General features: G+C 57.0%; 1 protein-coding gene across 4 annotated transcripts in view; it reads right to left on the bottom strand.

The window, feature by feature from the left end:
- Nucleotides 1–26,605, bottom strand: part of LOC140402281 (uncharacterized) — a 285,684-nt gene that overhangs the window by 67,333 nt on the left and 191,746 nt on the right. For all 4 annotated transcript variants that reach the window (XM_072489930.1, XM_072489929.1, XM_072489931.1 and 1 more), the window contains 6 exons: nt 19,770–19,816; nt 18,348–18,498; nt 15,622–15,753; nt 14,846–15,028; nt 12,718–12,810; nt 11,427–11,513 (listed from right to left, as the gene is read on the bottom strand). In XM_072489930.1, the coding sequence (XP_072346031.1) occupies nt 11,427–11,513; nt 12,718–12,810; nt 14,846–15,028; nt 15,622–15,753; nt 18,348–18,498; nt 19,770–19,816 (693 nt within the window). The remainder of the gene's footprint in view (nt 1–11,426; nt 11,514–12,717; nt 12,811–14,845; nt 15,029–15,621; nt 15,754–18,347; nt 18,499–19,769; nt 19,817–26,605) is intronic.

The raw sequence follows: 26,605 nt of genomic DNA, 5'->3' as shown, positions 1-26,605 counted from the left end.
GGCCAGAGAGGACGCACCTGAAAAAGGCTTCCTGTCCCTTTGAACGCCTCAGCATGGACTTCAAAGGCTCCCTCCCCTCCACCGACTGCAACACGTACTTCCTGAACGTGATTGATGAGTACTCCCGGTTCCCATTCGCCATCCCCTGCCCCGACATGACCGTCTCCACCATCATCAAGGCCCTCCATAGCATCTTTGCACTGTTCGGGTTCCCCGCTTACGTACACAGTGATAGGGGGTCCTCCTTTATGAGCGACGAACTGCGTCAATTCCTGCTCAGCAAGGGCATCGCCTCGAGCAGGACGACCAGTTACAACCCCCGGGGAAACGGACAGGTAGTGAGGGAGAACGGAACGGTCTGGAAGACCATCCTACTGGCCCTACGGTCCAGGAATATCCCAATCTCCCGCTGGCAGGAAGTCCTCCCGAATGCCCTCCACTCCATCCGGTCACTGCTTTGTACCACAACCAACCAGACATCTCACAAACGTCTCCTTGTCTTCCCCAGGAAGTCCTCCTCTGGGACCTTGCTCCCAACCTGGCTGGCAGCTCCCGGACCCATCCTGCTCCGCAAACATGTGCGGGCGCACAAGTCGGACCCGTTGATCGAGAGGGTCCATCTTCTCCACACTAACCCCCAGTACACCTATGTGGTGTACCCCGACGGCCGACAAGATACGGTCTCCCTACGAGACCTGGCGCCCGCCAGAGCCCCACGCACACCCCAGCCAACAGTCCCACCCTCCCTTACACCAGTGCACCTTACAGAAGGATCGGTCCTCCCGCCGGCCCTGTCTAGGCCCCCCACCCACCGACGCACCCCACAGGTGCTCCCTTCCCAGGTCAACCGTTTTCCCCACCAGCTCTGTCTAAGGGTGACGAAGCTGCCATGGAGATCGAGGCCACGCCCCCGGAGTCACAGACGCCCGAGCCTCCACCGGAGTCACCACCGAAGCTTCGACGATCACAGAGGACGACCAGGGCCCCCGATCGACTGATTGCTTCATTTTAAAGTGTATAGCTAATTATGAATCATAAATTGTAAATAGTTAATAGAATTGTAAATAGTTACAAAATGCTGTACGGAGGTATTACGGTACCTCCATAACTATAATTTCTACCACGTTACCATGTTGTAATATCAGGCCACCACCCCTGCCGGACTCTTTTTTAACAGGGGGTGAATGTGGTAGTCTGTGTAGAGGTATTACGGTGCTGGTAATGCTGGAACACCATTGGTAGATATTGTATGCTTCCTATTGGTCAAGCTGTATGATAGCTCCGCCCAGCTAGGCGGGTTATAAGAGTCAGTGCCGCCCCAGCAGCCTTCATTCTGTACCTGAGCTGCTGGGGAAACATCAGTTGGACTACAACCTCGCTTTAGTGGCCATTGATCGTGCATCGCAGCTGAAGACGGTTGGGCCGAGGACACGACCCTGAGGAACTCCTGCAGTGATGTCCGGAAGCTGAGATGATTGATCTCCAACCACCACAACCATCTTCCTTTGTGCCGGGTATGACTCCAACCAGCGGAGAGTTTTCCCCTGATTCCCATTGGCTCCAGTTTAGTTAGGCCTCCTTGATGCCACACTCGGTCAAATGCTGCCTTGATGTCGAGGGCAGTCACTCACCTCGCCTCTGGCATTCAGCTCTGTTGTCCATATTTGGACCAAGGCTGTAATGAGGTCAGGAGCTGAGTGACCCTGACGGAACCCAAACTGAGCGTCCGTGAGCAGGTTATTGCTGAGTAAGTGCTGCTTGATCTCACTGTTGATGGCACCTTCCATCACTTTACTGATGATGGAGAGTAGACTGATAGGGCGGTAATTGGCTGGGTTGCATTTGTCCTGTTTCTTGTGTACAGGACACACCTGGGCAATTTTCCACATTGCCGGGTAGATGCCAGTGTTGTAGCTGTACTGGAACAGCTTGGCGAGAGGTACGGCAAGTTCTGGAGCTCAAGTCTTCAGTACTATTGCCAGACTAACCATTAACTAACTTATAATAGACTCCAAGCTGTTTGTTTCATCATTTACAGTGCCTGACGATCTATGAGGGGAGTACTGAGGGAGTGCCGCACTGTCAGAGGGTCAGTACTGAGGGAGTGCTGCACTGTCAGAGGGTAAGTACTGAGGGAGCGCCGCACTGTCAGAAGGTCAGTACTGAGGGAGTGCCGCACTGTCAGAGGGTCAGTACTGAGGGAGTGCTGCACTGTCAGAGGGTAAGTACTGAGGGAGCGCCGCACTGTCAGAGGGTCAGTACTGAGGGAGTGCTGCACTGTCAGAGGGTAAGTACTGAGGGAGCGCCGCACTGTCAGAGGGTCAGTACTGAGGGAGTGCCGCACTGCCAGAGGGTCAGTACTGAGGGAGTGCTGCACTGTCAGAGGGTCAGTACTGAGGGAGTGCTGCGCTGTCAGAGGGTCAGTACTGAGGGAGTGCTGCACTGTCAGAGGGTCAGTACTGAGGGAGTGCTGCACTGTCAGAGGGTCAGTACTGAGGGAGTGCCGCACTGTCAGAGGGTCAGTACTGAGGGAGTGCTGCAGTGTCAGAGGGTCAGTACTGAGGGAGTGCTGCACTGTCAGAGGGTCAGTACTGAGGGAGTGCTGCACTGTCAGAGGGTCAGTACTGAGGGAGTGCTGCACTGTCAGAGGGTCAGTACTGAGGGAGTGCTGCACTGTCAGAGGGTCAGTACTGAGGGAGTGCTGCACTGTTATGGGTCCACCTTTCCGATCAGAGATTAAACCGGGACCCTGTCTTTACTGGGAGGTGGACGTTAAGGATTGATTGGTCAATGTTTTGTGGGAGAAACAGGAACGTTCTCCCAGGTGTCCTGAAATATTCAGCCCTCAAATAAAATCTCTGGTGATCGGTTATCTAGAGTTTGTGGGATCTTGCTGTGCACCAATCTGCTGCGACATTCCACCAGTACCTCATTGTCTGTAAAACACGTTGAACTGATCCGTCCGGTTCTGAGGATTATAGAAATCCCGACCGCTGTTTTGGTGTCTGTGAGGGACGGCGAGTCCTGTGTCGCCCTGCTGCCCTCTGCTGGGTGAATCCAATAATACGCCCAGACTCCCAGCTGCCGGGCGGAGATTTGGTAACCCGGGACGGGATTCTCGGTCAGCCGACGCCGGAATCCGGAAACGCGATCGGGATGAGTGTGTGTGGGGAGTGTAATGTGTGTGTGGCTGGGATGAGTGTGTGTGGGGAGTGTAATGTGTGTGTGCGGCTGGGATGAGTGTGTGTGGGGAGTGTAATGTGTGTGTGGCTGGGATGAGTGTGTGTGGGGAGTGTAATGTGTGTGTGTGGCTGGGATGAGTGTGTGTGGGGTGTGTAATGTGTGTGTGGGGCTGGGATGAGTGTGTGTGGGGAGTGTAATGTGTGTGCGAGGCTGGGATGAGTGAGTGTGGGGAGTGTAATGTGTGTGCGAGGCTGGGATGAGTGTGTGTGGGGAGTGTAATGTGTATGTGCGGCTGGGACGAGTGTGTGTGGGGAGTGTAATGTGTGTGCGAGGCTGGGATGAGTGTGTGTGGGGAGTGTAATGTGTGTGTGGGGCTGGGATGAGTGTGTGTGGGGAGTGTAATGTGTGTGCGAGGCTGGGATGAGTGAGTGTGGGGAGTGTAATGTGTGTGCGCGGCAGTGATGAGTGTGTGTGGGGAGTGTAATGTGTGTGTGAGGCTGGGATGAGTGTGTGTGGGGAGTGTAATGTGTGTGTGCGGCTGGGATGAGTGTGTGTGGGGAGTGTAATGTGTGTGCGAGGCTGGGATGAGTGTGTGTGGGGAGTGTAATGTGTGTGTGCGGCTGGGATGAGTGTGTGTGGGGAGTGTAATGTGTGTGCGAGGCTGGGATGAGTGTGTGTGGGGAGTGTAATGTGTGTGTGGCTGGGATGAGTGTGTGTGGGGAGTGTAATGTGTGTGTGCGGCTGGGATGAGTGTGTGTGGGGAGTGTAATGTGTGTGTGTGGCTGGGATGAGTGTGTGTGGGGAGTGTAGTGTGTGTGCGAGGCTGGGATGAGTGTGTGTGGGGAGTGTAATGTGTGTGTGCGACTGCAGCTTGTCAGCCTCCCGAGTGTCGATCACGGACCCGGCCAATCCCGCTCCGTTTCCCATTGGAATGGATTGTGTTCCCCGTGGTTCCGGTGCTAGCCCCTTAACGGTTCCTGAATCGCTGCAGTTGCGGCGCCAGTTTTGCTGTGGTGGAACCCCGCGAATCCTGTCCCGGCCGTCGGTACCTGGTGAGGTTCCCGGGTGTTTGAACCGGGCAATGTGGCACCTGCCTATCCAGCACCCACCTTGCCCGAGGGCACCAACTCATTGACTGGTCCAGCTGGTCACGGGCTGCCCCTCCACCAAGAACCTACTGGTCTGGATTCTCCGATGTGCGCAGACGCCGGACTGGGAACGGTGGCGTTTTACGCCAGGAAAAACGGCGCAGGAGCTTCACCGACGCTCCCGCCCCGGTGGGGGTCTCGCAGCCGCGCAGCGCAAAGCCCCCGGCTTCACCCGCGGAGACGACCGGAGGGTTGCCGGGTCTGTGACCGCGCACAGCGCCGTGCCACATGGCGCTGGCCACGAGCGGAGCCGGCCTGCCAAATACTGTCCCCCAATAGCCCCCCGGACCACCCCCATCCAGTGCCCCGAGCCCCCGCCAAACCCCCCTGCCGCGGAACGGCTCCCCCCCCCCCCCCCGACTGTGGCGCCGGTCGGCCCGGTCCGCAGCCGCCACGCCAGGTTCACAAAAGAAAAAGGACAAGAGTTGCAAGCCGTCGGGAACTCTGCCCAGCGGGGGCGGAGCAGCGGGAGCGGGGGCGGAGCAGCGGGAGCGGGGGCGGAGCAGCGGGAGCGGGGGCGGAGCAGCGGGAGCGGGGGCGGAGCAGCGGGAGCGGGGGCGGAGCAGCGGGAGCGGGGGCGGAGCAGCGGGAGCGGGGGCGGAGCAGCGGGAGCGGGGGCGGAGCAGCGGGAGCGGGGGCGGAGCAGCGGGAGCGGGGGCGGAGCAGCGGGAGCGGGGGCGGAGCAGCGGGAGCGGGGGCGGAGCAGCGGGAGCGGGGGCGGAGCAGCGGGAGCGGGGGCGGAGTAGCGGGAGCGGGGGCGGAGCAGCGGGAGCGGGGGCGGAGCAGCGGGAGCGGGGGCGGAGCAGCGGGAGCGGGGGCGGAGCAGCGGGAGCGGGGGCGGAGCAGCGGGAGCGGGGGCGGAGCAGCGGGAGCGGGGGCGGAGCAGCGGGAGCGGGGGCGGAGCAGCGGGAGCGGGGGCGGAGCAGCGGGAGCGGGGGCGGAGCAGCGGGGGGGAGGGTACCGTCCTGAGGCTGTCCCGGCAGCGTGCGGTGCCAGTTGCTGTTTTGGCGCCGCCCTGATTCGGCGCAAATGGGGATTCTCCGGCCAATCGCCGATCGCGACCATTCCGCTGTCGGAAACCTCGGCTGGGGGCTGTGGACTCAGTCCACAGCGGCAGGGGGATCGATCACCAGGGGGGGGTCCTCATGGACGGCCATGGGGGCGATCGGGCGGCAGGGATCCGCGGGCGCGTACGATCTCAGGGGGCTATATTTGTGGTGCCGCTCCGCAGCCCGAGTCCGCCATGTCCCCCGCCACCCCCTGCGCAAGCGGGGCCCCGTATCCGCAGCCAGAGCCGCGAGGGGCACTCCAGCCCCCTGCCAGCCCCCTGCCGGCCCCCTGCCAGCCCCCTGCCGGCCCCCTGCCAGCCCCCTGCCGGCCCCCTGCCAGCCCCCTGCCAGCCCCCTGCCGGCCCCCTGCCAGCCCCCAGCCAGCCCCCAGCCAGCCCCCTGCAGGCAGGCCATCAATCAGGGCTTTCTGAAGGAAAGTGCAGAGTGAAACGCTGGAGTGGGGACATAGCCCCATTATTGGAGAATCCAGCCCCAGGCCAGGAGGGGAAAAGAACCTGCATTCGTCTAGCGCCTTCGAGGATTATCCAAAGGGCTTCTCAGCCAGTTAAGTATTTTTGACGAGTGCTGACAGCCAATTTCAGCGACAATGCAGCACTCCCTCAGTACTGACCCTCTGACAGTGCGGCACTCCCTCAGTACTGTCCCTCTGACAGTGCAGCACTCCCTCAGTACTGACCCTCTGACAGTGCGGCACTCCCTCAGTACTGACCCTCTGACAGTGCAGCACTCCCTCAGTACTGACACTCTGACAGTGCGGCACTCCCTCAGTACTGACCCTCTGACAGTGCGGCACTCCCTCAGTACTGACCCTCTGACAGTGCAACACTCCCTCAGTACTGACCCTCTGACAGTGCAGCACTCCCTCAGTACTGACCCTCTGACAGTGCGGCACTCCCTCAGTACTGACCCTCTGACAGTGCAGCACTCCCTCAGTACTGACCCTCTGACAGTGCAGCACTCCCTCAGTACTGACCCTCTGACAGTGCGGCACTCCCTCAGTACTGACCCTCTGACAGTGCAGCACTCCCTCAGTACTGACCCTCTGACAGTGCAGCACTCCCTCAGTACTGACCCTCTGACAGTGCAGCACTCCCTCAGTACTGACCCTCTGACAGTGCGACACTCCCTCAGTACTGACCCTCTGACAGTGCGACACTCCCTCAGTACTGACCCTCTGACAGTGCGACACTCCCTCAGTACTGACCCTCTGACAGTGCAGCACTCCCTCAGTACTGACCCTCTGATTGTGCAGCACTCCCTCAGTACTGACCCTCTGACAGTGCTGCACTCCCTCAGTACTGACCCTCTGACAGTGCAGCACTCCCTCAGTACCGACCCTCTGACAGTGCGGCACTCCCTCAGTACTGACCCTCTGACAGTGCTGCACTCCCTCAGTACTGACCATCTGATAGTGCAGCACTCCCTCAGTACTGACCCTCTGACAGTGCGGCACTCCCTCAGCACTGACCCTCTGACAGTGCAGCATTCCCTCAGCACTGACCCTCTGACAGTGCGACACTCCCTCAGTACTGACCCTCTGACAGTGCGACACTCCCTCAGTACTGACCCTCTGACAGTGCAGCACTCCCTCAGTACTGACCCTCTGACAGTGCAGCTCTCCCTCAGTACTGACCCTCTGACAGTGCAGCTCTCCCTCAGTACTGACCCTCTGACAGTGCAGCACTCCCTCAGTACCGACCCTCTGACAGTGCGGCACTCCCTCAGTACCGACCCTCTGACAGTGCAGCATTCCCTCAGTACTGACCCTCTGACAGTGCAGCACTCCCTCAGTACTGACCCTCTGACAGTGCTGCACTCCCTCAGCACTGACCCTCTGACAGTGCAGCATTCCCTCAGCACTGACCCTCTGACAGTGCGACACTCCCTCAGTACTGACCCTCTGACAGTGCGACACTCGCTCAGTACTGACCCTCTGACAGTGCAGCACTCCCTCAGTACTGACCCTCTGATTGTGCAGCACTCCCTCAGTACTGACCCTCTGACAGTGCTGCACTCCCTCAGTACTGACCCTCTGACAGTGCAGCACTCCCTCAGTACCGACCCTCTGACAGTGCGGCACTCCCTCAGTACTGACCCTCTGACAGTGCTGCACTCCCTCAGTACTGACACTCTGATAGTGCAGCACTCCCTCAGTACTGACCCTCTGACAGTGCAGCACTCCCTCAGTACTGACCCTCTGACAGTGCAGCACTCCCACAGTACTGACCCTCTGACAGTGCGGCACTCCCTCAGCACTGACCCTCTGACAGTGTGGCACTCCCTCAGTACTGACCCTCTGACAGTGCGGCACTCCCTCAGTACTGACCCTCTGACAGTGTGGCACTCCCTCAGTACTGACCCTCTGACAGTGCAGCATTCCCTCAGCACTGACCCTCTGACAGTGCGACACTCCCTCAGTACTGACCCTCTGACAGTGCGACACTCCCTCAGTACTGACCCTCTGACAGTGCAGCACTCCCTCAGTACTGACCCTCTGACAGTGCAGCACTCCCTCAGTACTGACCCTCTGACAGTGCAGCACTCCCTCAGTACTGACCCTCTGACAGTGCAGCACTCCCTCAGTACTGACCCTCTGACAGTGCGGCACTCCCTCAGTACTGACCCTCTGACAGTGCAGCACTCCCTCAGTACTGACCCTCTGACAGTGCAGCACTCCCTCAGTACTGACCCTCTGACAGTGCAGCACTCCCTCAGTACTGACCCTCTGACAGTGCAGCACTCCCTCAGTACTGACCCTCTGACAGTGCGGCACTCCCTCAGTACTGACCCTCTGACAGTGCAGCATTCCCTCAGTACTGACCCTCTGACAGTGCAGCACTCCCTCAGTACTGACCCTCTGACAGTGCTGCACTCCCTCAGCACTGAACCTCTGACAGTGCAGCATTCCCTCAGCACTGACCCTCTGACAGTGCGACACTCCCTCAGTACTGACCCTCTGACAGCGCGACACTCCCTCAGTACTGACCCTCTGACAGTGCGACACTCCCTCAGTACTGACCCTCTGACAGTGCGACACTCCCTCAGTACTGACCCTCTGACAGTGCAGCACTCCCTCAGTACTGACCCTCTGATTGTGCAGCACTCCCTCAGTACTGACTCTCTGACAGTGCTGCACTCCCTCAGTACTGACCCTCTGACAGTGCAGCACTCCCTCAGTACCGACCCTCTGACAGTGCGGCACTCCCTCAGTACTGACCCTCTGACAGTGCTGCACTCCCTCAGTACTGACCATCTGATAGTGCAGCACTCCCTCAGTACTGACCCTCTGACAGTGCGGCACTCCCTCAGCACTGACCCTCTGACAGTGCAGCATTCCCTCAGCACTGACCCTCTGACAGTGCGACACTCCCTCAGTACTGACCCTCTGACAGTGCGACACTCCCTCAGTACTGACCCTCTGACAGTGCAGCACTCCCTCAGTACTGACCCTCTGACAGTGCAGCTCTCCCTCAGTACTGACCCTCTGACAGTGCAGCTCTCCCTCAGTACTGACCCTCTGACAGTGCAGCACTCCCTCAGTACCGACCCTCTGACAGTGCGGCACTCCCTCAGTACCGACCCTCTGACAGTGCAGCATTCCCTCAGTACTGACCCTCTGACAGTGCAGCACTCCCTCAGTACTGACCCTCTGACAGTGCTGCACTCCCTCAGCACTGACCCTCTGACAGTGCAGCATTCCCTCAGCACTGACCCTCTGACAGTGCGACACTCCCTCAGTACTGACCCTCTGACAGTGCGACACTCCCTCAGTACTGACCCTCTGACAGTGCAGCACTCCCTCAGTACTGACCCTCTGACAGTGCGACACTCCCTCAGTACTGACCCTCTGACAGTGCGACACTCCCTCAGTACTGACCCTCTGACAGTGCAGCACTCCCTCAGTACTGACCCTCTGATTGTGCAGCACTCCCTCAGTACTGACCCTCTGACAGTGCTGCACTCCCTCAGTACTGACCCTCTGACAGTGCGACACTTCCTCAGTACTGACCCTCTGACAGTGCAGCACTCCCTCAGTACTGAACCTCTGATTGTGCAGCACTCCCTCAGTACTGACCCTCTGACAGTGCTGCACTCCCTCAGTACTGACCCTCTGACAGTGCAGCACTCCCGCCGTACCGACCCTCTGACAATGCGGCACTCCCTCAGTACTGACACTCTGACAGTGCAGCTCTCCCTCAGTACTGACCCTCTGACAGTGCAGCACTCCCTCAGTACCGACCCTCTGACAGTGCGGCACTCCCTCAGTACGGACCCTCTGACAGTGCAGCACTCCCTCAGCACTGACCCTCTGACAGTGCGACACTCCCTCAGTACTGACCCTCTGACGGTGCTACACTCCCTCAGTACTGACCCTCTGACAGTGCAGCACTCCCTCAGTACTGACCCTCTGACAGTGCGGCACTCCCTCAGCACTGACCCTCTGACAGTGTGGCACTCCCTCAGTACTGACCCTCTGACAGTGCGGCACTCCCTCAGTACTGACCCTCTGACAGTGCGGCACTCCCTCAGTACTGACCCTCTGACAGTGCGGCACTCCCTCAGTACTGACCCTCTGACAGTGCGGCACTCCCTCAGTACTGACCCTCTGACAGTGCAGCGCTCCCTCAGTACTGACCCTCTGACAGTGCAGCACTCCCTCAGTATTGACCCACTGACAGTGCGGCACTCGCTCAGTACTGATCCTCTGACATTGCGGCACTCCCTCAGTACTGACCCTCTGACAGTGCAGCACTCCCTCCGTACTGACCCTCTGACAGCGCGGCGCTCCCTCAGTACTGACCCTCTGACAGTGCAGCACTCCCTCAGTACTGACCCTCTGACAGTGCAGCACTCCCTCAGTACCGACCCTCTGACAGTGCGGCACTCCCTCAGTACCGACCCTCTGACAGTGCGGCACTCCCTCAGTACGGACCCTCTGACAGTGCAGCACTCGCTCAGCACTGACCCTCTGACAGTGCGGCACTCCCTCAGCACTGACCCTCTGACAGTGCAGCATTCCCTCAGCACTGACCCTCTGACAGTGCGACACTCCCTCAGTACTGACCCTCTGAAAGTGCGACACTCCCTCAGTACTGACCCTCTGCCAGTGCAGCACTCCCTCAGTACTGACCCTCTGATTGTGCAGCACTCCCTCAGTACTGACCCTGTGACAGTGCTGCACTCCCTCAGTACTGACCCTCTGACAGTGCAGCACTCCCTCAGTACTGACCCTCTGACAGTGCAGCTCTCCCTCAGTACTGACCCTCTGACAGTGCAGCTCTCCCTCAGTACTGACCCTCTGACAGTGCAGCACTCCCTCAGCACTGACCCTCTGACAGTGTGGCACTCCCTCAGTGCTGACCCTCTGACAGTGTGGCACTCCCTCAGTACTGACCCTCTGACAGTGCGGCACTCCCTCAGTACTGACCCTCTGACAGTGTGGCACTCCCTCAGTACTGACCCTCTGACAGTGCGGCACTCCCTCAGTACTGACCCTCTGACAGTGTGGCACTCCCTCAGTACTGACCCTCTGACAGTGCGGCACTCCCTCAGTACTGACCCTCTGACAGTGCGGCACTCCCTCAGTACTGACCCTCTGACAGTGCAGCGCTCCCTCAGTACTGACCCTCTGACAGTGCGGCACTCCCTCAGTACTGACCCTCTGACAGTGCGGCACTCCCTCAGTACTGACCCTCTGATAGTGCGGCACTCCCTCAGTACTGACCCTCTGACAGTGCGGCACTCCCTCAGCACTGACCCTCTGACAGTGCAGCACTCCCTCAGTACTGTCCCTCTGACAGTGCGGCACTCCCTCAGTACTGACCCTCTGACAGTGCGGCACTCCCTCAGCACTGACCCTCTGACAGTGCAGCCCTCCCTCAGTACTGACCCTCTGACAGTGCGGTACTCCCTCAGCACTGACCCTCTGACAGTGCAGCACCACCGCACACACACAATATCTACCCCCTCACACATCCAAGCCAACACCCGCCCTCCACACACACACACACACACACGCTCTGACCTTCTGTGGGATGGATGCTGGGTGATTCTCGATGATCAGGCGCTTTAGGTAATGGATCCACAATCTCTTCTCCTCTTGATTCTTAGCCTGGGAGAACAAACCAATCAGCATCATGATTATTATAATTGGCAAACCAGGAAGTACTTGGGTTTATATCAAATGTCTCAAAGCGCTCTCCTGTCAACGGTAAGTATTTTTTGTAAGCCTAGTCACCACTGTATTGTCGGAAATGTCACAACCAATCTGAGCACAGGAAGATCCCATAAACAGCCACGTGATGGCCCAGCCAATCTGCTCCGTGTGAGAATGATTGAGGGATAAATACTGGTCCGGACTCCGGTCTGTTTCAAAATAATGCCGTGGGACCTCTCACACCGACATGAGTAGGCCGGTGGTTAACGGCTCATGCAAAGACTGCACCGCCAACACTGCGGCATTTCCTCAGTGCTGCACTGGAGTGTTGGCCTAGAGTGGGTCTTGAACCCCGAACCTGACTCACGAGGTGACTGAGCTGGAATTGGGTGCTTTGCTGTCAATCTGCCTTCAAAAGCACATCTGGTGAGTGGATGTGCCCAGGGACAGCAGAACAAGACTGACCTGAGGTAATTAACCACGATAGTAACCAGTGACAGGCCTAAGTAACCAGTGACAGGCCTAAGTAACTAGTGACAGGCTTTAGTATTCAGTGACAAGCCTTAGTAACCAGTGACAGACCTTAGTAGCCAGTGACAGGCCTTAGCAACCACTGACAGCTTTAATAACTAGTGACAGGCCTTAGTAACTAGTGAAAGACCTTAGTATCCAGTGACAGGCCTAAGTAACCAGTGACAGGCTTAAATATTCAGTGTCAGGCGTGAGGAATGAGTGACCAGTGTCAGGCCTTAGTAACTAATGACAGGCCTTAGTCTCCACTGACAGGCCTGAGTAGCCAGTGACAGGCCTAAGTAACCACTGACAGGCCTGAGGAATGAGTGACAGGCCTTAGTAAGTAGTGACAGGCCTTAGTAAGTAGTGACAGGCCTTAGTGACCAGTGGGAAGCCTTAGTGACTAGTGGTGGGCTTGAGTGACCAAAGGAAGGCCTTTGCAACCAGTAAGAGGCTTTAGGGATAAGTGGCAGGCATTATAGCGACAGGCTTTAGCGACCAGCAGTGGGCCTTAGTGACCAGTGGCAGGCCTTAATCAGTGACAAGCCTTAGCATGTGACAGGCCTCAGCAACGAGTGCAGACAGTCGGTCACTGAGGGCCGATCACGATGACTCTGATCTCTGACCCAACAATGTGATGACTAACCTGGAGTGTGTGCTGCTGTTTAGGAATGGTCAAATCCGTCACTCGAAAACTCAGCTGGTCCTTCAAGTTCTCCGATAATGACAGGTTGCAGCACTGTCGAAAGAGAAAATCTTACGTTTCTACAGAGCATTCCAGAAGCCAGAGGCCGAAAGCCTTTACAAATAATTGGAAGTGCTGCCACTGTTGCAACGTAGGCACCGCAGCAGTCAATTTGGCACAGCAAGATCCCACACATGTGATAATGACCAGCTAATATGCTTCTGTGAGAGAAACAATTTGATCAAACACCAGGAGATATTCCCGACTCTTCAAAATAGTGGATGGGGGATCAGAGGGCAAACTATTCCAATTTGTTATCTGAAAGATATCCCTCTGACAGTGCGGCACTCCCTCAGTGCTGACCCTCTGACAGTGCGGCACTCCCTCAGTACTGACCCTCTGACAGTGCGGCACTCCCTCAGTACTGACCCTCTGACAGTGCAGCACTCCCTCAGCACGGACTCTCTGACAGTGCAGCACTCCCTCAGTACTGACCCTCTGACAGTGCAGCACTCCCTCAGTACTGACCCTCTGACAGTGCGGTACTCCCTCAGTACTGACCCTCTGACAGTGCGGCACTCCCTCAGCACTGACCCTCTGACAGTGCGGGGCTCCCTCAGCACTGACCCTCTGACAGTGCAGCACTCCCTCAGTACTGACCCTCTGACAGTGCAGCACTCCCTCAGTACTGACCCTCTGACAGTGCGACACTCCCTCAGTACTGACCCTCTGACAGTGCGGCACTCCCTCAGTGCTGACCCTCTGACAGTGCGGCACTCCCTCAGTACTGACCCTCTGACAGTGCGGCACTCCCTCAGTGCTGACCCTCTGACAGTGCGGCACTCCCTCAGTACTAACCCTCTGACAGTGCGGCACTCCCTCAGTACTGACCCTCTGACAGTGCGGCACTCCCTCAGTACTGACCCTCTGACAGTGCGACACTCCCTCAGTACTGACCCTCTGACAGTGCGGCACTCCCTCAGTACTGACCCTCTGACAGTGCGGCACTCCCTCAGTACTGACCCTCTGACAGTGCGGCACTCCCTCAGTGCTGACCCTCTGACAGTGCGGCACTCCCTCAGTACTGACCCTCTGACAGTGCGGCACTCCCTCAGTACTGACCCTCTGACAGTGCGGCACTCCCTCAGTACTGACCCTCTGACAGTGCGGCACTCTCTCAGTACTGACCCTCTGACAGTGCAGCACTCCCTCAGTACTGACCCTCTGACAGTGCAGCACTCCCTCAGCACTGACCGTCAGACAGTGCAGCACTCCCTCAGTACTGACCCTCTGACAGTGCAGCACTCCCTCAGTACTGAACCTCTGACAGTGCGGCACTCCCTCAGTACTGACCCTCTGACAGTGCAGCACTCCCTCAGTACTGACCCTCTGACAGTGCGGCACTCCCTCAGTACTGACCCTCTGACAGTGCAGCACTCCCTCAGCACTGACCGTCAGACAGTGCGGCACTCCCTCAGTACTGACCCTCTGACAGTGCAGCACTCCCTCAGCACTGACCGTCAGACAGTGCAGCACTCCCTCAGTACTGACCCTCTGATAGTGCAGCACTCCCTCAGTACTGACCCTCTGACAGTGCAGCACTCCCTCAGTACTGACCCTCTGACAACAGCTCCTTACCGGCGGGACCTGGCTGCATAGGCGGCCTGCGGGGTCCTCGGGGGGGTGGGGGAGATCTGGCTCCGGGGGTGCCCCATGTGGCCTGGCCCGCGATCAGGGCCCACCGATCCGCAGGCAGGCATGTCCCATGGGGGCACTCGTTCCCTCCGCACCGGCCGCTGTCAACCTCCGCCATGGCCAGTGCGGCGAAGAACCCCCCTGCGCAGGCGCTGCGATGCTGCCAGCTCACGCCGGAGCTCCCGCGCATGCGCAGTCTCGCACCGGCCGGCGGAGGCCCTTCCGCGCAAGCGGGCGCGACGTCAAACACTCCGCGCCGGCCCAGCCCCTGAAGGTGCGGAGGATTCCCCTGATGGGGGAAGGGAGGGGGCTAAAGTGAGGAGCTGTTGATAGTTTGTGTTAACCGATTGATTCCCCGCCCTCCTCCTGCCTCACAAAGCTGTCCGGCACTCACAAAGATGTGCATGTTGTAGGTGTACTGCTCCGCCCGCCTCTTGGTAATGAGCAGCATCTTATCGAACAGGAATAACGTCCGTTCCTTCTTGGCTCTCTGGACCCGGAACGTTCCTTCCAAAACCAGTTCTCCGAATGCTTTCAGGTCAGGTCCCTTCCAGCTGAGCAGCGAGTTCTGAATCTCCTGGGCAGAACGGAAAAATGAGGTTTCAATTCGAGAAGTCGGTGCGATAGACATTTTATCAACACGTAGTAGTTTCTAAAACTCTTGACCCCACCCCACCCTACCACCACCACCCTCCCCCTCGCCTGCAGCATAACCTGTTGTGGTCATTTTGAAATTTGGTATTCTTATGTTTGCCCTGGTGAGTACAAGATGAAAAACTTCGACAATATGTCTCTTTTCAGCGAGATTCATGCTCTGTAGGATCGAGCGAACGTTTGTTCACCCGAACCCCTTTTTACTTCCTGTTTCATTGTGGTCCCAGTAGCAGTGGTCCCTCGGAACAGAATTAGGGGGCAACTTAGCGCGGCCAATCCACCTACCCTGCACATCTTTGGGTTGTGGGGGGTGAGACCCACGCAGGCACGGGGAGAACGTGCAAACTCCACACCGACAGTGACCCGGGGCCGGGATTCGAACCCAGGTCCCCAGTGCCGTGAGGCAGCAGTGCTAACCACTGCGCCACCGTGCCGCCCTGGCAATTATTTTAACTTTTCAAATGGAGGGTTCATCTCCCTTCACCCCAGTTGAGTTTTTGTAATTTGCCTCTTTACCTGCAATCTCACAGCTTGCTCCTGTTTCCTCTTCATGTCATTGATGTACCAGGCCACTGCCGTCATGGTGATAATCGCCTCCTTCACCATCTCGTAACCCTCGGCGCTTTTGTCAAAGTGTTTGGCCAATTCCTGCGACAAGATTGGCCAAACGTGATTAAACCTCCCGGGCGCACTTTCACCTCAAACTCTCGATCCGTTGCCAGTGGTGACAGAACCGATTAGCGGCCTTGTGATCGGCTCGGGGCCGTAGAAAAGGCGGAAGCTGCTTGGCCCATTGAGTCCTCTCCACCATTCAATGAGATCATGGCCCATCTATGATTGAACTCGATGTTCCTGCTGCCCCGACCCAATAACTAATTATTAGGCTTGACATTTTTAATTGATTTGTCCCGTCCCCCCCCCCCCCCCCCCCCCCCGCCAAACCTCAACAGATTCTTCGGAGGGAGTTTCTGCCTTTTCATTCACTCTTGGGAGGTGGGCATCGTGGGCTAGGCAGGCATTTATTGCCCATCCCTAATTGCCCTGGCAAAGGTGGTGGTGAGCCCCCTTCTTGATCCCCTGCACGCCCGTGGTATCCTGGTTTTCCTGTTGTAATACACAGGGATCTCAGCAGGGTATCACTCGAAGGAAAGTGTGTCACGCGGCCCCAGTCTTGGTCTCACTTTTGCTTTGGGCAGAGCACGCACGCACAGCTCTGACGTCTTCGAGCTTCCAACCCAACGTATAACTCTCCTCATGTGCCGGGTCTTCATGAATCGACCCATGTCCTGTTTACCCAATACCCTTACAGGCCTTCTTGTGCAAGTTAATTAAGGCCAAAGTATCCTATCGTTCTAATAACGTGACATTTCTGTGGTGGTTTTGTACAACTGAGCGTCTCGCTCGGCCGTTTTGGAATCGATCACACTGCCATGGGTCTGGAGGCACATGTAGGCTAGACTGGGTAAGGACGGCAGATTTCCTTCCCTAAAGGGATATTCATGAACCAGATGGGAGCCTGACAGTCGTACAATCATTATTATCGAGGATGACATTTTAATTCCAGATTTTAAAATTATTTTACTGAATTTAAATTTCCCCAGTGGCCACAGAGGGAGTTGAACTCATGTCCTCAGGGCACTCAGGTAGGTTTACAGGGTCCACAACATCACCACTATACTAAGGAAGAGGGCAGCACGGTAGCATTGTGGGTAGCACAATTGCTTCACAGCTCCAGGGTCCCAGGTTCGATTCCCGGCTTGGGTCACTGTCTGTGCGGAGTCTGCACATCCTCCCCGTGTGTGCGTGGGTTTCCTCCGGGTGCTCCGGTTTCCTCCCACAGTCCAAAGATGTGCGGGTTAGGTGGATTGGCCACGATAAATTGCCCTCAGTGTCCAAAATTGCCCTTAGTGCTGGGTGGGGTTACTGGGTTCTGGGGATAGGGTGGAGGTGTTGACTTTCCAAGAGCCGGTGCAGACTCGATGGGCCGAATGGCCTCCTTCTGCACTGTAAATTCTATGAAAACCTACACTCCCAACTGAGTGAGGAAATGTTTTCGGACTGGCCTGACTTGAGTTTTAAGATTCCCACAGAATGACGGAATCCCTACCGCGCAGAAGGAGTCCATTCGGCCCATCGAGGCTGTACCAACCCTCTGAAAGAGTGCCCTACCTTGGTCCACTCGCCCCTCGCTATCCCTGCAACCCTGCCCTATCCCCGGATCAGAGGGGCAAATTAGCTTGGCCAATCCACCTAACCTGCACATCTTTGGACTGTGGGAGGAAACCGGAGCACCCGGAGGAAACCCGCGCACACACGGGGAGGATGTGCAGACTCCGCACAGACACTGACCCAAGCCGGAATCGAACCTGGGACCCTGGCGCTGGGAGGCAGCAGTGCTAACCACTGTGCCACCGTGCCGACCTCGTGCTAACCACTGTGCTGCCCTCGGGAGGCAGCAGTGCTAGCCAGTGTGCCACTGTGCTGTCCCCACTGACTTCTTTAATCATCTTAAAGGCTCCTTAAAGATCGCCAGTAAGGATATTGGGTAAACCCGTTGTGGGTTGATTCGTTAAGATCAGGTACACGAGAAGGGTTATACGTTGTGTTGAAAGCTTGAAGGCATCAGAGCTGTGCGTGTGTGCTCTGCTCAAAACAAAAGTGAAACCAAGACTACTTGATGGACTACAAGGTTCATGGTGACAGCTCCCTGACAGCCTTTTGTTTCATTCGCTGGGAGGCCTGTGGCTCTGCCCCCGAGTACGACACTAGGTGTTGTAGGACCAGGTGAAGGAATTACAGGTCGCCACCCCCCCCACCCCACCCCCCCAGATGGGTGGGAGTTGGGCTGCCCCGCACTACATTGTCTGGAACTGTGAAGAGAGAAACTCCGGGCTCGGGGGTGAGAGGCTGACTAGGGCCTCTTCCCAAATCATCCTGCTCCGGATCTCCCTCCCTTCCAAACCCGCCCCCCCTACCCTCAACACAGGCTGCCAAGAGACCATTCAGCCCATCTTGGCACAGGAATGACAGCAGAGAACCAAGATTCAAGAGCTGGATTATGGAGAATAAGGGAATGGGGCGGGAAGGCGGACTCAAAGCGGAGGATTCATGATCTTAGTGAAGAGCGGAGTGAGCTGGGTGGCTTTCCTGCTCCTCTTCCCTGCTCTCTCTCGCTCTCCACGCAAGCCCCTCACTTGCCTCCAGGGGGCTCACCGTTAAAAGCCCTGATCCCTCGGTCTTACCTGCAGCAGGAGGTGGTATTTAAGGATCCGTTGGACTGGCTTCAAGAGGTACGTTTCCAGGGGCAAGGAATGCGAAAGGGTCGCCTGCCGCTCACGGAAGAATTTAGCCAGGGTTCCGTTCTTCATGCACTCTCGTAGGACAGACACAGAGCTGTTAAAAAGAGAAAAATAACCCAGAACGATGACGGCGACGGTTTTCAGCTTAAACAGTTTCCCTCCTCGTATTCATCACAGAATCACTTGTATCCCAGAGAACCGCGGCCCGAGTATCAGGCACCACCTCGTAGATGGGCAGTCAGCCTTGTAATTGGGCAACTAGTCCTGGCCTAGTTACTGGGCAACCGTCCCCGGGCCTAGTTACCAGGAAACTAGCCCCAGCCAAGTCACGAGGCAACCAGCCCCAGCCTAGTTAGCGGGAAACCAGACTCGGCCAAGTTGCCAGGAAACTAGCCCTAGCCAAGTCACCAGGCAACCAGCCTCTGGTTTAGTTAGCGGGGAACCAGACTGGGCCTAGTTACCAGGAAACTAGCCCTAGCCAAGTCACCAGGCAACCAGCCTCGATCTAGTTAGCGGGGAACCAGGCTGGGCCTAGTTACCAGGAAACTAGTCCTAGCCAAGTCACCAGGCAACCAGCCTGGGTCCAGTTAGCGGGGAACCAGACTGGGCCTAGTTACCAGGAAACTAGCCCTAGCCAAATCACCAGGCAACCAGCCTCGGTCTAGTTAGCGGGGAACCAGTCTTGGCCCAGTTACCAGGAAACTAGCCCTAGCCAAGTCACCAAGCAACCAGCCTCGGTCTAGTTAGCGGGGAACCAGACTTGGCCCAGTTACCAGGAAACTAGCCCGAGCCAAGTCACCAGGCAACCAGCCCCGGCCTAGTTACCAGGAAACTAGCCCTAGCCAGGTCACCAGGCAACCAGTCCTGGCCTATTTAGCAGGGAACCAGACTGGGCCTTGTTCCCGGGAAACTAGTTTCTGCCTTGAACTTGGTGACCAACTCTGACCGAGTGACCAGCTGGGTTATATCCCTGAGCCACTCCCGGGACCTCCTGCAGAGATGCACATACACCTCTGGCCGTGCATGCTATAGTGAAGAAATGTTTATAAACCTGTCACCCAAACATAATTAAAAGCATCAGAGACACCTGCATTGAAGGTGGAGGTAGAGTTATCCCCTCAGTCCACTATTGGACACTTGCATCCTCTGACCTCCATGTGACTCTGGAAGCTCCTGACTGATAGTTTGGTGTAGATCCAGGGAGTCGCTCGTTAAATCGGGAATGAAATCCGACCCAGTGGCCGGGCGGAGTTGTTCCACGTGGACCCTTCCTGACCCGATTCTGTCAATCCTCCAGATCAAAGAAAAGACCCCCTCCAAACGGGTCAAAGAGAGGCACTAATTCACGGCCTGTTGGCCACTTACTTGGGATAGTTCATGCAGTACAACGTGTAGATATCAAATTCTTCACTCTGGAAAGAGAACAGAAAAACAAAAGAAAATCATAGATGTGTCAGGGCCCGAGCTAAACAGAATTAATAACATGGGGTGGCACGGCGATTAGCACTGCTGCCTCACAGCGCCAGGGTTCCGGGTACGATTCCGGCTTCGGGTGACTGTCTGTGCGGAGTCTGCACGTTCTCCCCGTGTCTGCGTGGGTTTCCTCCGGGTGCTCCGCAGTCCAAAGATATACAGGTGAGGTGGATTGGCCGTGCTAAATTGCCACTCAGTGTCCAAAGATGTGCAGGGTAGGTGGGGTTACGGGGGTAGGGCGGGATTGTGGGGCTAAGTAGAGTGCTCTTACAGAGGGTCGGTGCAGGCTCGATAGGTCGAATAGCTCCTCCTGTAGGGATTGGATGGGTTCGGTGGAAACTGAAACCAACTCCCACACAAACTGGAGGAGATGAGAACGAGGGAGTGAGAGAGAGATGGGGGAGAGAGAGAGGGGTCTGCGGAGAGGTGTATTCCCTCAGACGATGTGAATCTTTGGAATACCTCCTCCGGGGGCTGGGGATGCCCCCCCTTGTTTAACAGATTCCAGACTGAGATTGATAGATGCTTGTACACATCAATGAAGTTGGGAGTGGAGCCACAATCTAATTGACAATCGACCCAACGGTCTGAATGAGCTCCTCCTGCTCAAATTTCTTTTTAATTTAAATTTAAAGTCCCAAATTCTTGTTTTCCCAATTAAGGGGCAATTTAGCGCGGCCAATCCACCTGCCCTGCACATCTTTGGGATGTGGGGGCGAAACCCACGCAGACACGGGGAGAATGTGCAAACTCCACACGGACAGTGACCCAGAGCCGGGATCGAACCTGGGACCTCGGCGCCGTGAGGCAGCAGTGCTAACCACTGCGCCACCGTGCTGCCCTGCTCGAATTCTTAATGTTAATGTGAGAGAGGGAAGGTGAGAGGGAGGGGTAGAGAGAGAAAGGGGAGAGAGAGGGGATGGGTTGAGGGAGGAAGGAGAGAGAGAGAGGGGAAGGGGAGAGGGAGGGGGAGAGGGGAGAGGGAGAGAGGAGAAGGGGAGAGGGCGGGGAGAGAGAGGGAGGGGAGAGAGACGGGAGAGGGAGAGAGGGGAGTGGGAGAGAGAGGAAGGGGAGAGAGGGGAAGGGGAGAGAGGGAAGGGGAGAGAGGGAAGGGGAGAGAGGGAAGGGGAGAGAGGGAAGGGGAGAGAGGGAAGGGGAGAGAGGGAAGGGGAGAGAGAGGAAGGAGAGGGAGAGGAAGGGGAGAGAAGGGAAGGGAAGAGAGAGGAGGGGGAGAGGGGAAGGGGAGAGAGGGGAAGGGGAGAGAGGGGAAGGGGAGAGAGGGAAGGGGAGAGAGGGAAGGGGAGAGAGGGAAGGGGAGAGAGGGGAGGGGAGAGAGGGGAGGGGAGAGAGGGAAGGGGAGAGAGGGAAGGGGAGAGAGGGGAGGGGAGAGAGAGGAAGGAGAGGGAGAGGAAGGGGAGAGAAGGGAAGGGAAGAGAGAGGAGGGGGAGAGAGGGGAAGGGGAGAGAGGGGAAGGAGAGGGAGAGAAAGGGGAGAGAAGGGAAGGGGAGAGAGAGGAAGGGGAGAGGAGGGGGGGAGAGAGAGGAAGGGGAGAGGAGGGGGAGAGAGGGGAAGTAGAGAGAGGAAGGGGGGAGAGGGGGGAGAGGGAGAGAGGGGAAGGGGAGAGAGGGGGAGGGGAGAGAGGGGGAGAGGGAGAGAGGGGGAGAGGGAGAGAGGGGGAGAGGGAGAGAGGGGTAGAGGGAGAGAGGGGAAGGGGAGAGAGAGGAAGGGGAGAGAAGGGAAGGGGAGAGAGAAGGGGAGAGAGAGGAAGGGGAGAGAAGGGAGAGGGGAAGGGGAGAGAGGGGAAAGGGAGAGAGGGGGAGGGGAGAGAGGGGAAGGGGAGAGAGGGGAAGGGGAGAGAGGGGAGAGAGAGGAACGGGAGAGAAGGGAGAGGGGAAGGGGAGAGAGGGGAAAGGGAGAGACAGGGAGACACCCTGACAAATTCTGTCATCCGGGGTCAAAAATAAGACGAGCAGCAGAGGGAGCTGTTGTAAGAAAATAGAGAGAGGGAGAGAGTGGCTGAGAAAGAGAGATGGAGGCAGAGAGTGAGAGTGGTGCAAAGAGATAGAGAAAGTGTGTGGTGAGAGAGAGAGAGAGAGACTCACACAAAGACACTTCTCTGTTCAGACTGAGGTGCAGATGCAGTGACTCATTGTTGAACATTAGTCTGACAGCTCAGTGGTGGAGAGGGGACTGTTCAGGGTTTAGATGTGGCTCAGAATTTGACACGAGGTGTCGTGTCTGTAAACACGCTCCCGACTCCACTCACTCCCCTGCGTGCCTACCCTGGAGAGAGCGCTGACTGCCAGTGGAGCAGGATGGGTTACCTGGCAACTGATGAAAGTTACTGTAAAAGAGGGTGAGATTGGAACATAGTCTTTAACGCAGAGTCCAATTAGTGGGGAATGACTCCCATCGCATTGTCGACAGACCCAGCGGTTCTAATTCTGTGCCTTTAATAAGTATTTGCAAAATTGACGCTTTGATGATTCCGAGCACAGTCAGAAATCGAGAGTATAAATGGCCACAGCATCTGGGGTGGTTAATGAGGGCAAGTTATTTCAGGCAGGGCGGAGGAGGGGGTGGTGATGGAGTATCTGCCCCGAGCCACTAAGACACTCGTTAAATTATGGCTGGGCCTGTCGGGCACGGTGAAGATTGAGGGAACTGTCACCGCTGCGATGTGGGAGAAGTGGAGCGAAACGTCCTCGTTCCGCGGCCACTGCGCATTCTCCAGCTCAGCCAAGCTCAGTGTCCGCCCGTCCCGTTCACCCGGCGGCCCCTTGTGAATGCGGACCCCCAGGCCGGGGCGACTCAGCCCCTCTGTGCCAGCAGCTGACAACCTCGCTCCCAAGGCAAGGTGGGAGGTTGGTGAATCGGGACTGGGTGAAGCGGGTTCACCCGTGCCACGGGCAGCCAGCAAGTCCTCTGCTTGGTGTTGGAGGGGAGGGTGGAGGGGGGCAGGGCTGAGGGTGGGGGTATGGGTAGAGGTTTAAGGAGACGATTAGTGCCCTCTGGGTTGAGAGCGATTTAGTCCAGATGTGCGGTGAAGGATGATGCCACGGTATCCCAGTCACTGTCGCCCGCTCCACTAACCCTCTGAGATCTCTGGGCCGCTCCGATTCACACCTCTCGAGAGTCCTCGATTTAAATCGCTTCGCCATTGGGCCCCTGAGCGCCGGAATTCCCTCCCAAAACCCCCAGTCTGTTTCTCTCTCCTTTAAGACTCTCTTAAAAAAAAAACTCTCGGAACAAGCTCTGATCACCCATCCTGATATCGCCTTCCAGTTTCAAATTTAAATCGCATTGCTTGTGGAGGGGAGACGATGGTGAATTGTGCTATAATTTTTTATTAATTTATAGTGCCCAATTCTTTTTGTTCCAATTAAGGGGCAATTTAGCGCGGCCAATCCACCTACCCTGCACATCTTTTTGGGTTGTGGGGGTGAGACCCACACAGACACGGGGAGAATGTGCAAACTCCGCACGGACAGTGACCCAGGGCCGGGATTCGAACCCGGGTCGTCAGCGGCGTGAGGCAGCAGTGCTAACCACTGCGCCACCGCGCCGCCCAATGGTGCTATATCAATGTGTCTGCACCGGCCATCAATTGAAGGGGGGAGATGGGCAGAGGGATGACTCCCACGCCTGGGATTTTAAAAAGTGGAATCCATGTGCAGGACCTGGACTCAGGAACAAAGTTAAAAATCGGAACTGCAAAGTGTTAATTCAATGGCACGCTCCCAACAAAAGCTGCCAGAACTCTCCAGGCCCGCCCCATCGGGAGCTCAGTAACCCGGACCATTGGATCGTTCCATGTATCTGAGTCTCGGGTTTGACAAGAGGGACGGCTATTTTCCCAGCTTGTAATTGTCTGCTTCACCAAGAGGCCCTGGATGTTAATTAACAGCTAAATTAATCAGGGGAATATAACGAAGGTCTGAGCTCAGCTAAAGAAAACCCGTTGATTAATTCATTAAGTTTCAGTGTTCTTGTGACCAGGGAGTTCCCATTGTCCCAGTCGCAAAACTGGTCATTAAACTTGCATTTGCATAGCACCTTTAACGTAGTCGAATGCCCCAAGCTGCTTCACAGGAGCGTGTTAAAATTGACACTGAGTCACTGAAGGAGATATTCAGACGAGCTGGACAATAACTTGGTCAAAGAGGTGGAAGTTTTAAGGAGGAAGGGAGGAGAGAGAGAATACGGAGAGGTGCCCCCCCCCCGCCCCCCGTCCTCCGGGACCCCTCCCCCCGTCCTCCGGGCCCCCTCCCCCCCCGTCACCCACCTCGGTCCCTCAGCCGCACCAACCCCACCGCGGGTGATCACACTCCCCTCGGAGGCAGAAGGTTGTCGGTCCGAGTCCCACCCCGGGGGCGTGGGCAACCAGTCCAGGCCGACCCTCCCGCTGCGGCACGGTGGGGAGTGCTGCCCCCTGTCAGACATGCCACCTTCAAACTGAGGGCAGGGGGTAACCGCTCTCGGGGGGAGGTCAAGGATTCCGCGGCCACTCTTTCAGAGAAGAGTGAGGGGAGATCTCCCCGGCGTCCTGAAGGCCAATATTCTTCCGTCAATCAGCGTGGCTAAAACAGACGCCGTCAGTGGGAGCTTGCTGTGCGCACGTTGGAACCGTGACTACACTTCAAAAGTACCTCACTGGCGGTCGAGCACTTTGAGACGCCATGACGATCGGAAAAGGCGCGCTAACCGTGCAAATAATATCGAGGTAGATTACAGATTGGTTGATTGGCGTCTGTTATCAGGTTTAATAGTATCCCATCTCTGCTCGTGTCGGCTGAATATATCATCTCCAGCTGTGCCGGAGGGCGGGGGAGGGGGGAGAGGAGGGGGTGGGGTGGGGGGGGGCAATGGCGACTCGGACCCACTCCAGCGAGATTCCAGACGGCAGGACCACGGGATCCAGGAATTATTGGCAGCTTTTGAAGTTAAATCCCGTGGAAATTCGAGTTCTAATCCTTGCTGAACAAGTCCCATTTCTGCGGAGTTACTGACTGGGAGTTGGGTTTTTACAGCGAGGCCACAGGGTGAGGTGCTTCAGGACGGGACTCAAACTCAGCTCCGGGCTGGGGGGGGGCAACCAGCGCAGGCCACTCGGCCCCTCTAACCTGAGCCCCCACCGACCTAGCCCAGTGTCAATCACCCGAATGTAAATGGTGGATTAATCCCACCTCCCTTCGGAGTATTAACCATTTCACCCCCCGCCTGGAGCTGAGTTTTACAATTCCGTGGGGTTTTATTTTAAGTAGCGTTGACAGGGGTTTAACGTTCTCCTTTCCGACGCCGGGTCACGTAACGCTTCCGGAAAGGGGGCTGGTGGAATTCACCCATCTGGGACTAAGACCCGTGACGGGCGTGGGGAATGTTTCTTGTCGTGTTGGGTGTCCTGATGTACAAACGATCCAACACGGCTGGAGATGGTGTAACTCAATTTTATTAACTACTCAACTGTAACAGCACACTACTAACTTGGGTACGTGCATCACCAGCTAGTCTGCGGACCCTGTCCTATCACTGTCAGGGTGAGGCACTCAGCACATGGTGAATGTCTGAGTGGCAGGCTCTGAGCTTGGTGCTCTGAGCTGGTTGCTGCTGGAATGAGCAGGAACTGTGGTGTTCCCTGTTTTATAGTGCCTGTGCTCTCACTGGTGATTGGTTGCGATGTTGTGTGTGTGTTAGTTGGTCCTACTGCATGTCCATCAGTGTGTGTGTGATTGCACCATGATATGCTGATCTAAATATCATGACATTTCTGACACGGGAAAACACGCCATTCCATGTGTATAAACCCACTGATTTCTTATCTTAAGAGTTAAAGAGTTACACAGCAGAGAGAGAGAGGCTCTTCAGGCCATCGAGCACCTATCCAGCGCAATCCCATTTCCCAGCCCTCGATCCGTAGCCATGGGCGAGATTCTCCGACCCCCTGCCGGGTCGGAGAATCGCCGGGGGCTGGCATGAATCCCGCCCCCGCCGGTTGCCGAAGTCTCCGGCACCGGATATTCGGCGGGGATGGGAATCGTGCCGCGCCGGTTGGCGGCCCCCCCCCTCCCCCGCGATTCTCCGGCCCCGATGGGCCGAAGTCCCGCCGCTAAAATGCCTGTCCCGCCGGCGTAGATTAAACCACCTACCTTACCGGCGGGACAAGGCGGCGCGGGCGAACTCCGGGGTCCTGGGGGGGGCGCGGGGCGATCTGTGCCGTGGGGTCACTCTTTCCCTTCCGCCTTCGCCACGGTCTCCACCATGGCGGAGGTGGAAGAGACTCCCTCCACAGCGCATGCGCGGGAATGCCGTCAGCGGCCGCTAACGCTCCCGCGCATGAGCCGCCCGGCAATGTCATTTCCGCGCCAGCTGGCGGGGCGGAAATCCGTCCGGCGCCGACCCTAGCCGCTTAATGTTGGGGCTCGGCCCCCCAAGATGCGGAGCATTCCGCACCTTTGGGGCGGCGCGATGCCCGTCTGATTTGCGCTGTTTTGGGCGCCAGTCGGCGGACATCGCGCCGATACCGGAGAATTTCGCCCCTTGTCTGCGATGGCGTGCCAAGTGCTCATCTAAATGTTGTGAGGGTTCCCGCCTCGACCATCCCTTCAGGCTGTGAGGTCCAGGTTCCTACGTCCCTTTGGGTGAAAAGCGTTTCCTCAAATACCCTCTAAATCGCCTGCCCCTGACCATAAATCCATGCCCCCTCCCCCCCTGGGTTAGTGAACCCTCTG

This window comes from Scyliorhinus torazame, chromosome 25 (assembly GCF_047496885.1).
Source record: "Scyliorhinus torazame isolate Kashiwa2021f chromosome 25, sScyTor2.1, whole genome shotgun sequence".
Taxonomy (NCBI): domain Eukaryota; kingdom Metazoa; phylum Chordata; class Chondrichthyes; order Carcharhiniformes; family Scyliorhinidae; genus Scyliorhinus; species Scyliorhinus torazame.
The sequence above is the reverse complement of the archived record's forward strand: the minus strand, read 5'-3'. Positions and strand labels throughout refer to the sequence as shown.